General features: G+C 38.4%; 2 protein-coding genes across 2 annotated transcripts; both read left to right on the top strand.

Moving 5' to 3' along the window:
• Positions 1-763: 763 nt before the first annotated feature.
• Positions 764-3,357, top strand: LOC127766263 (serine carboxypeptidase 1-like). The gene is made up of 8 exons (XM_052291357.1): positions 764-1,124; positions 1,491-1,598; positions 1,699-1,973; positions 2,061-2,309; positions 2,385-2,503; positions 2,589-2,687; positions 2,783-2,891; positions 2,996-3,357. The coding sequence occupies exons 1-8, from the start codon at positions 764-766 to the stop codon at positions 3,134-3,136; spliced, it is 1,461 nt and encodes a 486-aa protein (XP_052147317.1). The 3' UTR covers positions 3,137-3,357.
• Positions 3,358-5,657: 2,300 nt separating this feature from the next.
• LOC127766716 (serine carboxypeptidase 1-like) lies at positions 5,658-9,384 on the top strand. The gene is made up of 8 exons (XM_052291839.1): positions 5,658-6,188; positions 6,669-6,776; positions 6,865-7,139; positions 7,223-7,477; positions 7,572-7,690; positions 8,244-8,339; positions 8,424-8,529; positions 8,755-9,384. The coding sequence occupies exons 1-8, from the start codon at positions 5,852-5,854 to the stop codon at positions 8,893-8,895; spliced, it is 1,437 nt and encodes a 478-aa protein (XP_052147799.1). The 5' UTR covers positions 5,658-5,851; the 3' UTR covers positions 8,896-9,384.
• The last annotated feature ends 3,901 nt before the right edge of the window (positions 9,385-13,285 follow it).

The following is a 13,285-nucleotide window of genomic DNA, read 5'->3' on the forward strand; positions in this document are numbered from 1 at the left end:
GATCATGAGATGACAAAGTTGCTTCGAGTATACAAGATATCTTCCAGTTTTGTTAAATAAAAACAAAATAGCATCCACAAATTCAGGCATGGATTTCATGTGGAGCCATCTTTGCATTGACTGAACCGTTTCACGTTAAGCACCAATATAGCAGCAGTTCAGAATTTTCAGGTGTGGGATTTTTTTTTCTTTTCAGAATTTGAAGGCATGAAACTTGGTTTGTATCTTTACAATACAAAATCATAATCTGCTTTAAGCACAATTCAAGCAGAACTCTCCTTTCTTTTCATAAAAGACAGATGCACCTTTAGTTACAGCCTACTATTAGAGCATTATATGGGCTTTTCGAGAGCAAGGATCCCAATTTGTTCCTAGATAAAAGAGCAGCATCTGAACATTTAAGGCATTGCATATTTCTTGCTGTACAATCCAATAAGTTTATTACTGCCAGATTACTGTACACACTCATGCTCCTTTTGGCATGCTTACTTTTTATATTTTCATCACAATAGTCTTAAAAAAATATCCTACAGTCCAACAGAATTTGGCTAGGATTTAGTTCAGGATTAAACTAAAACCCCAACCAAACCCTGAACTAAATCCCAACAAAATCTTCCCTAACCAAACACAACATCTCCATGCATTCATATAGTAATCCTTTCAACTCTCTAGAAGCGCTGGATCATACGCATACCTATCCCAATCAGACAACACTTCCTGAGAAGTTCTTGTCACACTAGGTGTTCCTCCTCTATCCTTCCACATGAGCAAAGAAGCGTTCACACTCCGGCTGTTCTTCCTGTTGCTTGTACATGGCGCCTTCGCTGATCAGGCTGCTCGAGTCCTGGAGTTCTCCAGGTCCAGAATGGAGATGCGGGACGACCAATATACGACGGAGCACACGAGTCAACGTGCCAATCATCAGCTGTACATGAGCTCTCAAGATGGACTCAAGGAGGCAGACAAGGTCAGTGAGCTCCCTGGGCAGCCAGGCAGAGCTGGCTTTGATCAGTATGCAGGATATGTCACGGTTAATGCCACATCCGGGAAGGCCCTCTTTTACTACTTTGCAGAGGCTACTGACGATCCTTCCACTAAGCCTTTGGTCTTGTGGCTGAATGGAGGTACCCCTACATGACTGATTGATATGCATTTTAGTGTACCTTTCTGTGATTCTGTCAGATGAAATGGGTGGCTTTCTATTATCTGATTGTGTTATCCGTTGCTTTCTGCTGTCTGAATTTTGTATGGTGTTGCAGTATGCCTGAAAGGTGTTGTTTCCTAACCATCCATCAAAAGCATACTTTGCATCCATCCAATCATGCTTCCAAAGTTCAAAATTTAAGTTCGCAGTTTACAAGCCTGTTGACTATTTCTCAAACTATTCTAATCATCTCATAGTATAGAATCTACTGTAGAAGATATATGCTCCTGAATAGGATTAACATGTGAATTCTATCGTATGACAAAGTTGTACCTTGAGATTTCAGGGCCTGGATGTTCTTCTCTGGGAGATGGAGCTATGCTTGAAATTGGACCATTCTTCGTCAACAGCGATAACAGGACACTGTCCATAAACAGATATGCATGGAACAATGGTAAGCAAACCACCACAAATGTATAGGATCAAATTATACTCACCACGAAAAATCATAATACCTTCGCACAGTTGCACTAATGATCGTTCTTGGATGGCAGTGGCAAACATGCTCTTCCTTGAGAGCCCAGCTGGTGTTGGCTTCTCATACTCCAATACAACATCAGACTACGATAACACTGGTGACACGAGCACGGCAGCAGATGCATACACTTTCCTCACCAACTGGCTCGAGAGGTTCCCAGAGTACAAGGGCCGCGACTTCTTCATAACAGGTGAAAGTTACGGCGGCCACTACATACCACAGCTTGCGAATGCTATATTGTCGAACAACAATATCACAAATGTCACCATCATCAATCTGAAAGGAGTTGCAGTAAGTTTCAGACAATGACAATTAGCAATCCTTATAATAATATCAGGCCATATATACTGAATTCTACCTTCGTCTTGTTGGGAACAGATTGGGAATGCATACTTGGATGATAGCACAAACACAAGAGCAACAATTGATTACTACTGGACACATGCTTTGATCTCCAAAGAAACTCACCTTGCAGTTCAGCGAAATTGCAGCTTCAATGGAACATACATGGCACAATGCCGAAATGCTTTAGCAGAAGCTGATACTGAAAAGGGAGTCATTGATCCATACAACATCTATGCACCCTTATGCTGGAACGCTTCCAATCCCCGACAGCTGCACGGCTCGGTAATTAAAATTGTTGTCACAGATTTTATCATCTTTCCCGAGCTGCTTTTCCCATCTCATCAGATGGTTTTGCAGGCAATCAATGTTGACCCCTGTAGCAGATACTACGTCGAATCATATCTGAATCGCCCCGAGGTTCAGAGAACACTTCATGCTAACACCACAGGATTAAAACAGCCATGGTCAGGTTGCAGGTGCAAGAATAGAACCAAAAGTCTTTTTGAGTATTTCATACTAAACTTTAGGGTTCTAACCAAGTTTCATATGCTTTCTGACCAGTAATATCATCACTCCTGAAAATTGGAAAGATGCACCTGTGTCTATGTTACCATCTATCCAAGGATTGATTTCAAGTGGAGTAAGCACATGGCTGTACAGGTGAGTCATCGAACATTTTCCTAAAACTTTACTTGAACTCAGTCTGTTTTGAATTTATCACCCTGCTAAGAAATGTTCATTTTTACCTTTTCCAGTGGTGATATCGATGCGGTGTGCCCGGTAACTTCAACATTGTACTCATTAGACATTCTAGAACTACCAATAAACTCATCTTGGCGACCATGGTACTCCGATGACAATGAGGTATAAAGTTTTGAATTAGGAATAGAAGCACTAAAGGATGAAGTCTAAACATTAATTTGCATGTAGGGTTCTGAAACTGGTTTTGTTTCTTGGGGAGATTGTAGGTTGCTGGCTATGTTGTTGGATACAAAGGTCTGGTATTCGCAACAGTCAGAGAATCTGGACATATGGTTCCTACCTACCAACCTCAAAGAGCACTCACCTTGTTCTCCTCGTTCCTGCAAGGGATATTACCCCCTGAATGACCATAACTTTGCAAGCTCTGTTTCTTTTTTAATTTTTGGTTTGTTTCTTACAGTGAAAGATAGAACAGTTTGTCTGGGAAAAATAACTGGAACACAGTAACTAGTTGTTCCCATAGGAGATTGCTTTTATCAGTAGAAATACAAGCATTCATATTACAAGAGTATCGAGTTATGGAGGTAGTTAAATCATTTTAGATGAGCACCCATGCCTTGTTACTAAAACCCAACATATAGCATCTGTGTTGAAGCGTACTTATTTCCACATATTGCGATTTTTTGTAATAATTTGCAGCTCTTTGGAGATATTTTGTGTTCATAATATCAAATAAGGTGTACATTTTGGCAGTTGCATGTGTAATTTCAATACATGTCAGTAGTTCAGTTAGATCAATATTAAGCTTCCTTTTAGAAAAGAAGGGAGAAACTTATAACTTTCTTCTCAGTAAAAAATAAAAACGAAAGAAAGAAAGAAACTAAAACTAAAACATTATCTAGATTATCTCCATAACCACCATGCTGGATGTGAATTTGAACAGATTTCTACACGTAAAGTGTGAGAACTATGAAAGCCTCTCATGTCGTTGTATTTTTAAATGGACCACAAGATATTCTCAAAGTCTCTCCACACAGCATCTCAACTCTTTGCCCATCCATCCATCCATCCATCAAACAATCCAACAGTATAAGAAGCCTTTGGGAAAGTTCCTAACCAATTTGCACACTATAGAAGTCAAACAAACAAACAAAAAAGGGTGATAGATGAAACGCCACATTTAGCATTAGCAACCCTCTTTGTATACACAAGTCATGTATTATGATAGTTTCATGAACGAACTAAAGCATGATCATGATAGTTTCTCTTTATTTTAATGCTAAACATATGAATTTGCATGGAACCAGAGTACCAGCACAAAGAAATATACCTTGCTGCCTTTGTAATCCTTGTGGTATGCACATCTTCTTCCCTCTTGCTTTCTTCTCTTTTGCCAGTATGAGTTGTCTTGGAAGGTATTCAGCATATGTGCACTACTAAAAGTTGGATTCTCTTTAAAAGTGGATACCCCCTGTCCCAACAACTCTTATTTCAACTCTAACTAAAAAAATGGGCATCCAGTTAGTGCATAACCACCAACTGAAAGAAGACAAAAAACAAACAAAAAGAGATGAAATACATCAACACAATGGTTGCACAGCAGCACGATACCCCCTATAGAAGTTCAGCTTAACCCAATGACCTGTTCAAATTTCAAAGTCAACCTAGGAACCTTATGAATGTTTCGAATCAGATACAAACGAACGACGAACATTTTCTACAAAGAGAATAACTAGAAGGATCTTTTTTTCCTTCTATAATCGTAATATTTTCTCCAAGTTTCCTTTTTCTCAGGGCACAGGGTCCAGTCCAGGGCTATTGTACCAGTGAATTGTGAATGGTAGCAATAACTCTAGGTGAAAGTATTGTTCTATGCTCAAAGGTTAAGTTTAGCATCTACTTTTCCACAGAAAAGCTTAAGATAGAAAAGACAGCTTGCTTGGAAGCCACATCTCAAGAACAAAAATGGAATATGCATATAATCGGTCGGCGGATCTAACTGACAGCAGCCCAGCACAGACCTAAGCAATAGTTCAAAACTTCAAACGAAGATGCATGAGAAGGAAGAAACATGAAACGAAAATTCATTAGGTCCCGACACACATGTACTCGGAGTCAGTAGATGCCGTCAACCCTATCATATTTTGAGCAGTGGGTATCAAGTGGTTTTCTTGACTTCAGAGTGGAAGTCAACGATGAAAACATAGTGATATAATTCAATAGTGTTACAGTTTCCTTGTATACATACCATTTACAGTAGAAGTGAAGGTTAGGCTAAATTCCATACTTTTTTCTGGTCAATAAAGGTAGAGCCAGAAAAAAAAAGATAACAGAAAATTGAGCAACAAGGAAACTAAATAAGTAGAATATAATGTCTCTACGATATTATTAGTTGCACTAGCCATAAGCCCAGAACTGGATGGAGTACATGAGACACTAAAGATAGTTATGTACTTCCAGCTTTCTGGAAAAGTTGAAGAACCAATCGGCCTTCTCTTTAAATTGTGTTGCAGCTTACAAACCACAGTACTCTTACTGAAAGGTGATCAGGAAAAGCAACATCGCAATGCAGAAATGCAACCCCTTGGGGTAAAGAAGTATAGGTCACAGCAGAAAAGCACATCAAAGATAAAGGTCCCTGGGAATCTTGGCAGAATACAATTGAGTGTACAGGATGCCTACGAGGGTGTACAATACCTAAGAAATGATAAGGTCAAATGCCACCAGGATATTGACACTGCACTTAATCAACATCGTGATAAATGGAACACCTCCAGTCTGATTTACATAATTTTTTCTTTCCTTCTAATTCCCAGATTAAGACCAAATTGAGCTAGAGATAACTTTTATGGGAACCATGCTGGTTTTGTTATATCACAATCCACAAAAAGGTACTAACAATTTTAATCGACCAATGAAAACACCATTGACATTATAAATGTAGATGCCATGAGAAAGAGAGTATTGACAACTTTTTAAGTCCAACATGGAGGAGAAAAAGTCAAAGAATCAAACGTATTATGGATTCCTTGGAGAACTCCCTCCACTATACTGTAGACAGAATGTGTCCCCTATAAATAAAGATTGACCAATGGCAAGCTAGCACAAGACACCAAGCACCCATGCACACGCTTCCTATCAAGATGAAAAGAGGCCTACTGATACTTTGGTCCTTGTTCTGCCTCAGTGTGGCAAACACAGCTGCAAGAAACAAGGCCAACAAACCTCTTGAGTTTGATCAGCTGAAAATACCAAGTAAATATGGTTCAGAAAAACAAGATGATCTGCGAGAGAAGGATAGAGTAAGAGCAATGCCAGGGCAGATGGAGGAAGCCGAGTTCAACCAATATGCAGGATATGTCACAGTGGATGCAAAGGCTGGAAGGGCTCTGTTCTACTATTTTGTTGAGGCTCCTCATGATCCTTTGAAGAAACCACTGGTCCTATGGCTGAATGGAGGTATGTTAAATTTTATCCATAAAACATAAAGTGCATTGTACTGCATGAGAACCAGTAAAGTGCACTGTACTGCATGTAAACCAGTAAAACTATGTAAATGGCACAAACAAAAAGGTGCAAACTTAAGATTGAGCATATTAGGTCTATTTTAAACATATTATTTCATCATTGGCTGCTTGGTGAGATCTAAATAATTCTTGGTTGCTTGGTAGTTTGAGGTATTCGTAGGTGTCAGTGTGGTGTTTTTGTTTTTTGTTGGCTTCTCCAGTGAAACGAGGTGAAGCTACTGGACTTGTTTTCCAAAAGAAAAATCTAACTCAAAGAAACATGAGCAGGTCAAGTTCATAATATATGTTGTTTAAAATGTTTGAAATGATGTAGCAAGAAGCTCCACACCTAATAAGTTTTAAGTCCAGGTTTCTCTTCTTTAAGAGAAAGAGACCTAGTTTGCTCAGAGTAGCATACCCATTGGATTTGCAGGCCCTGGTTGTTCGTCTTTTGGAGCTGGAGCCATGCTAGAACTTGGACCTTTCTCTGTCCGTAGTGACAACAAGACATTGTACAAGAAACAGCATGCATGGAACACAGGTAGCTCACTTGCTCAAACCCTGCCCATTATATAGTTAATCAACACATATAACCAGATTGATCTGACACTACTCATTTGCAAGTGCAGTGGCCAATATGCTGTTCGTTGACGTCCCAGCCGGCGTTGGGTACTCATACTCCAACACTACATCAGATTATTACAACATTGGTGACAAAAAGACTACAGATGATGCATACATATTCCTCATCAATTGGATGAAGAAGTTTCCTGAGTATCAGGACCATGATTTCTTTATAACTGGTGAGAGCTATGCGGGTCACTATATACCAGAGCTAGCTAATCTGATTGTATCTAACAACAGAGCCATCAATTCAACAAACATCAAGCTCAAAGGTGTTGCAGTAAGTGTTCAATAATAACTGTTTTGGAGCTTCTATTTTTTGGTAATATTCTAAACGTAGACAGTGCTGTGAAACTTGATCAGATAGGCAACGCAGATTTGCATGACAACGTGACCCTAAGAGCATCATTTGACTACTATTGGAGGCATGCTATGATTTCTGACAGAGTCTACAGAGCCATCCAGACTAGCTGTGGTTTCAATGAGACATACACTAACGACTGCCAGAATGCCATGAACTTAGCTAACAAGGAAAAGGGAAATGTTGATGACTACAACATCTATGCACCACAATGCCATGATGCTTCCAATCCCTCTCCTTCTGGTTCCAGTGACTCGGTACCCACACCCAAACAAGTCAATTGACATATGCTATTAATTATATTGTTATATACCCTACTTGGCATACTTATTTCATAGCTTACCATGTAAGGTGGCATTTGGTGATCCTTGCGCAAACCACTATGTCTCTTCTTATCTAAATAATCCTGAGGTCCAGAGAGCACTCCATGCAAACACCACAGGGCTGAACTACCCATGGATGGATTGCAGGTATATGGATTCAAATATTTGAACAAGTTACCTATATTTGCCTCCATTTAAAGTGTAATTTTCTTCCATGCATGATCAGTATCAAGAGTCCCTCTCTTTCCTTATTAATTATTATCTGAATGTAAGCTATATTTAAGGTATCAACTATAATCTATTTTGTGTATAATTGATCCTGGGACCTATAACTTGCACACAATTTTTGATCATTAGCGGTTTGCTTAGATGCCAAAATGGTGCCTAGAACCTTTAGGACCCAAACAAAGTTTCAGGTAATGTGAACAACAGACCACAGAAAAACTTCTTATAACAAGGTTGGTTTTTTAATATATACAAAAGGTTAGAGGTATCAGTAAGTCAACATCGAGAGAAGGCATATAGAATGTGATTCTGTGGCCTAAGCATAGGTCTGCTTGTCCAGCAACCATCAATCTGAATTCTGAAACCATAAAGAGAAGATCTATTCTTGACTCCCAAGCTGCCTCTTACTAGATGTGTATCAAGTAAAAGTCAACATTTGAAGCTTCTAACAAATTTAAATGTTCCCCTCAAGCAGTGGACTTATATTTGATAACTGGAAAGACTCACCGGAGACAATGCTGCCATCAATCAAGACACTAATTTCAAGTGGCACAAGGATATGGCTGTACAGGTATATATCTATGTTTCTAAGCTATTGACTTAAAACACATATTAGTTATTACCCCTTAATTTCAATTCTACCCTTGCATGCCAGTGGTGATATGGATGCAGTTTGTTCGGTCACGTCAACACAATATGCACTAGATATTCTTGGGCTACCTGTAGAAACATCCTGGCGTCCATGGCGCATCGACAATGAGGTACGGAACACATTCCTGATTAGAGGACCAAATTTTCACATTAGAATCCACGTCTGTGTTGAGAGCATGCTTTAATTTGTTTCTATGCAACCTAAATAGAATAGTTTCAAGGTAGTTGTGTAAAGGAAGTATATGCATGCCAAAAAAAATAAAATAAATCAGAAATGCATCGTTTCTTGGAGCTACTAAAGAGGATAGTTTCTTGATCTGCTACTGAATTGGCAGGTTGCTGGCTATGTGGTTGGGTACAGAGGCCTGGTCTTTGCAACAGTCAGAGGAGCAGGGCACATGGTCCCTTACTACCAGCCTCGCAGGGCGCTAGCGCTGCTCTCCTCATTCCTTGAAGGAAAGCTTCCCCCAGAATGATCTAGCAAGCCAAACACCTTGCAATCGTCATGCTCAGCATCCTACCCCACAATCCAATGGAGTCATGGTATTTCATAAGGAAGGCCCTAATATATATGTAGTACACCCTCAGCAGCACTTCATGGATTAAGTAGTTCTGCTCAAAATCGAGCATTCATGTAGATAAAATAAATTCAGGTACTAGTACTAAATCCTGAGAATTTTCATACTTGGCCATCTCCTGAATGAGGCCTGATTAAACAAGAGCAAATTGGCCTGGTTGCTCCACAGCAGTTGGGTGACAAAAATTCACCCAACCAAACAGCTGCAGTCTTTGTTGTAAGCAGGGTGACAGATTTTTAGGACTATATCATCTTTCTTTAAAGCAATGTCATCTTCGTGGGAAAATGAACTAAGGAACATTTACGTGTGCATCTACAGCAGCTTTCAAAAATGGATGCCTTCACCTGTCAGGATTCCCATCAAAGCTGCTATCTAAAGATTGTCAAAGATCGCAAAAGAAATGCACAACTTCTTAGTAAAATGCTTTATTGCAACCTAAATTCACATACGTACGCTAGATCAATCCATTGCCCCCCAATTCCACCGATTTCCTCCTATAAAATGCCCTTTACAACCCAAAATTCACATATATCATGTACGATAAATCGATCCACTGCGCAATTCACTGATTCCCAATATGTAGGGGTGCTAACCTTCTGCTTAAATAAGAGGCTCGATCGATCTCCGCTCCCATCGGCCTCAGCCCTTCCTCTTGGTAGCCTTGCCGGCATCGGCGCCCTCCGCCGGCCCTCTCCCGTCGAAGCAGCGCGCTGCGGCTAGCTGCATTTGCGCCGCGCCACCGGGCCACGGCCGACATGGAGGTGGTGGGGAGGGCGGCAGCCGACGGCGTAGGCTTCGCCGGCTCGAGCGCCAGGGCGGGCGCGTGGTGGAGCGTGGGAAGGGCGGGGAGGAGAGAGAGGGGAAGGTGGGAGACGGCGGCGCGGAGATCGAGTAGGGATGAGCAGATCGAGAGGGCTCCGCCGTCGCCGGGAGGAGAGGAGCGTCAGTTCGCCGCGGCACCGCCGAGTAACTACGGCCTGTTCAGATTATCTTATTTCAAACCATACCATTTAAATTTAGGACATTTAACTTTATACCACTTTTAATATGTGTGAATTAATTATTTGTCACTCACTGTGTATGACATAGGGATCCTCATGTATGTGTGTGTGTCATATATCATATATATATATATATATATATATATATATATATATATATATATATATATATATATATATATATATATATATATATATATATATATATATATATATATATATATATATGATATATGGGTCCAGTGGTAAATCATTTATCACCATCTGTAAAAGTGGCAAATAATTAATTATTTCTTTAAAATTCTTTTAAAGTTGTCAAAAACATGTATACATTTAGTTTTTTAAAAAAATTTGGTAAATATATAAGAAATCATACCAAAATTTTAATAGTATTGTCAACTTACCAAAATTTTAGCTACAATCTAAACGGTCCCTTCATTTTCACTCATTCCACAAAGTGCCGATATGAAAAAAAAAAACAAAAGGCTACTATATAAAACATTCATTTTATCGAATCGCAATATAATTATTACGCTCTCTATTTACTTGTAATATATAATTCTCTATTTTCACAAACTTCGATACAATGATTACATTTATTGTAAGATAAATGGGAGATGAAGTATAAATGAAAGGAAAAGAAAAATGAGGTTAAGAAAGAAGGAAAAAAACCAAGACTTCCATAGCATTCTTGAATTCCTTCACCCCAATTCCCAAACACCCTAATAGGGACATTGTTTTGAATTACTTTGGTTTTAAAAATCCTTCATACTAAGGGCATATTATCTATTCAACCCTTTGACAAATCATCATCGGTATATTTGATTTGTGTAAATAGATACTAACAACTTGTAAATTGCTATAGTAGCTACTTTGTATGAACTCGCGCTAGAACTACCCATGCAAACAAAATTGATCTAATGTGACGGCCATAAATTGCAATAAACTTTAGACTAACAATATGTGCAATTATTACTTGCATGATATTTTTTAAGACATACTCCCTCCATCCAAAAAACCCAAAGAGTTTGAATTTTGTATTAAAAAAAAGTCAAACTTCTATCATACTACCTATCCTTGGCATACTATTCACCTTTAATATTCTTTACCTACCGTTACTATTTTTTAAAAATAATGAGAGATATTTTCGTCATTTATATTCTTACTAGTTTCACTCATGGATGCTAGTAATGGCTTTTTATTTAAACAGAGGGATTAGACTCACAAAGAAAAGCAAAACAACTAGATGCCTAACCATAACTTATAAAAAACAAACTTCCGATAAAAATGAAGTTTTTAGCATAAACATTAAAATAAAACTTTCTTCAGTTACTTAATAAGCGCGTGATAGAAATTATTTTGGTCCTTTACATTAATAAGTGAACATCATATGAATTACGAGGATCAAAATTTCTACATGAAATTAATTGTTTATGTTCTGAACATGAAAAATGGACTTTGGCACGACTAATTTCTCTTGTTCTTTGATTCCGAATGAAATCTACAGAACATGGCCATACGTGTAAGATGAGATGCTACTACCATGTGCACATTAAGGCTGTGTTCTTTTGGAGGGGTCGAGAACCCCTCCCCTCTACACGTAAAACGGAGCGATAGATTAATGCATGATTAATTAAGTATTAGCTAAAATTAACTTATAAAATGGATTAATATGATTTTTTAAAGCAACTTTCATATAGAAACCTTTCGCATAACACGCATCGTTTAATAGTTTGAAAAGCGTGCGCGCAGAAAACGATGGAGAGGGGTTGAAAACCAGGGGTGCCGAACATAGCGTAAATCAATTTTGCTTTTGTGGATCGTTTTGCCCTGAGTTTACATAACTTATAAGTTACCTGAATAAGCAATTTGTAAGTTGCCTATTTACACCTATCACATAAATTCATCTACTGTGAGCACAATATACTTTTTTTTCCCTATTTGCAAAGAATTTCTTGTCTTTTCCGTCAAAGAATTGGTCTTTTCTTTCTCACAATTACGACACCAATATCGGTACACGAAGATCTTGTAGCCGCATCAAGCAACAAGCATGGTTTAAGTAACATAGAGCATTGAGGCATCTTCATCGCTGCCAAGCGAGTGTGATAGTTCATGAGGTGCAACACTGCTCTTCTCAAGCTGGCGGTGCTACGTATATCTAGGGGGTGCCCAGGAAGCTAGTTAAAAATTCTTTTTAGCTATAGTTTATTAATTTTTACCACACACACACACACACACACACACATATATATATATATATATATATATATATATATATATATATATATATATATATATATATATATATATATATATATATATATATATATAAACACACACCCGTCAGTCCATACTTAGGCATCCGTATCAAGAAGCAATTAGCGAGTAGCTTGCATGTGAAAATACAAGAGGTCTAACTTTCTTAGCTTTCGGCTTTTAGATTCTATCGATCCTCATAATCCTTTTGATTATTTGGACTATTTGGCAAGCTAAAAATTCTAGAAGAAGTTACAGGGAAGATGAAAATTTTAGAAGAAGTTGCAAGCGCAAGGAGCTTCCTAAAATAGAGCTATCATCTGGATTGGTTTTTTTGATCTAGTTGTCTCATGCAAAATGTCTTGATTAGTTATTTGGATTGTTGGATACATGGATGGTTTGATCAAATAGATTAGCCTTCGTGCATTTACATACTAGCTGTTTCTGCTAAATCCCGTTCATTGTTTCCAGTAAGAACAAATGGGAACATTGGTCTTGTTGAAATTGCTATTGTATTGTTCGTGACGTTGTGTAAGCAATGAGAAATCAACAAAGAATGCACGAGATATCGATAGATATCTCAATATTATATGGGTGCTTAATTGAACGGAATCGCGGATCATAACTACCGGATTCAACTGGTTTTCCATTAATAAATCGCTTATTTTCTAGTTTTTTTGGGTGGGGAGATGATGGTATGCGGGTTTCATGTGTGTAGAGAAGAGCGGAAGGAAGAATATACTTTTAAAATAATAGAGAAATATGAGAAAATGATAGCATTGTAAAATTACAGTATTGAAAAAGGATACCATTATTATTCATGGAACTTGATGTGTGTCATTGAAATTTTAGAAAATTTGATCATGCCATTACCGTCAAGTTTTCTGATATTCTCATCCAATCCCATTCCATCCAGATTTCAGGCTAGGACAAATTGACCGCAACCTTGGTGCAGTCAACATAGCTCGTAAGCTAGAGTCATAGCTTTAGACATTGGAGTGGAACACAAGCAATGGCTTTTTTTGCAGCAT

The sequence above is a fragment of the Oryza glaberrima genome, chromosome 3 (genome assembly GCF_000147395.1).
Source record: "Oryza glaberrima chromosome 3, OglaRS2, whole genome shotgun sequence".
Classification (NCBI taxonomy): Eukaryota; Viridiplantae; Streptophyta; class Magnoliopsida; order Poales; family Poaceae; genus Oryza; species Oryza glaberrima.

What these genes read in the sequence shown, in the direction of transcription:
- LOC127766263 (XM_052291357.1), top strand. Translation starts at nt 764, where the DNA reads ATGAGCAAAGAAGCGTTCACACTCCGGCTGTTCTTCCTGTTGCTTGTA. An exon ending in GGTCTTGTGGCTGAATGGAG is followed by an intron (nt 1,125 to 1,490) that starts GTACCCCTACAT and finishes TTGAGATTTCAG; the next exon opens with GGCCTGGATGTTCTTCTCTG. An exon ending in GGTACTCCGATGACAATGAG is followed by an intron (nt 2,892 to 2,995) that starts GTATAAAGTTTT and finishes GGGAGATTGTAG; the next exon opens with GTTGCTGGCTATGTTGTTGG.
- LOC127766716 (XM_052291839.1), top strand. Translation starts at nt 5,852, where the DNA reads ATGCACACGCTTCCTATCAAGATGAAAAGAGGCCTACTGATACTTTGG. An exon ending in GGTCCTATGGCTGAATGGAG is followed by an intron (nt 6,189 to 6,668) that starts GTATGTTAAATT and finishes TTGGATTTGCAG; the next exon opens with GCCCTGGTTGTTCGTCTTTT. An exon ending in CATGGCGCATCGACAATGAG is followed by an intron (nt 8,530 to 8,754) that starts GTACGGAACACA and finishes CTGAATTGGCAG; the next exon opens with GTTGCTGGCTATGTGGTTGG.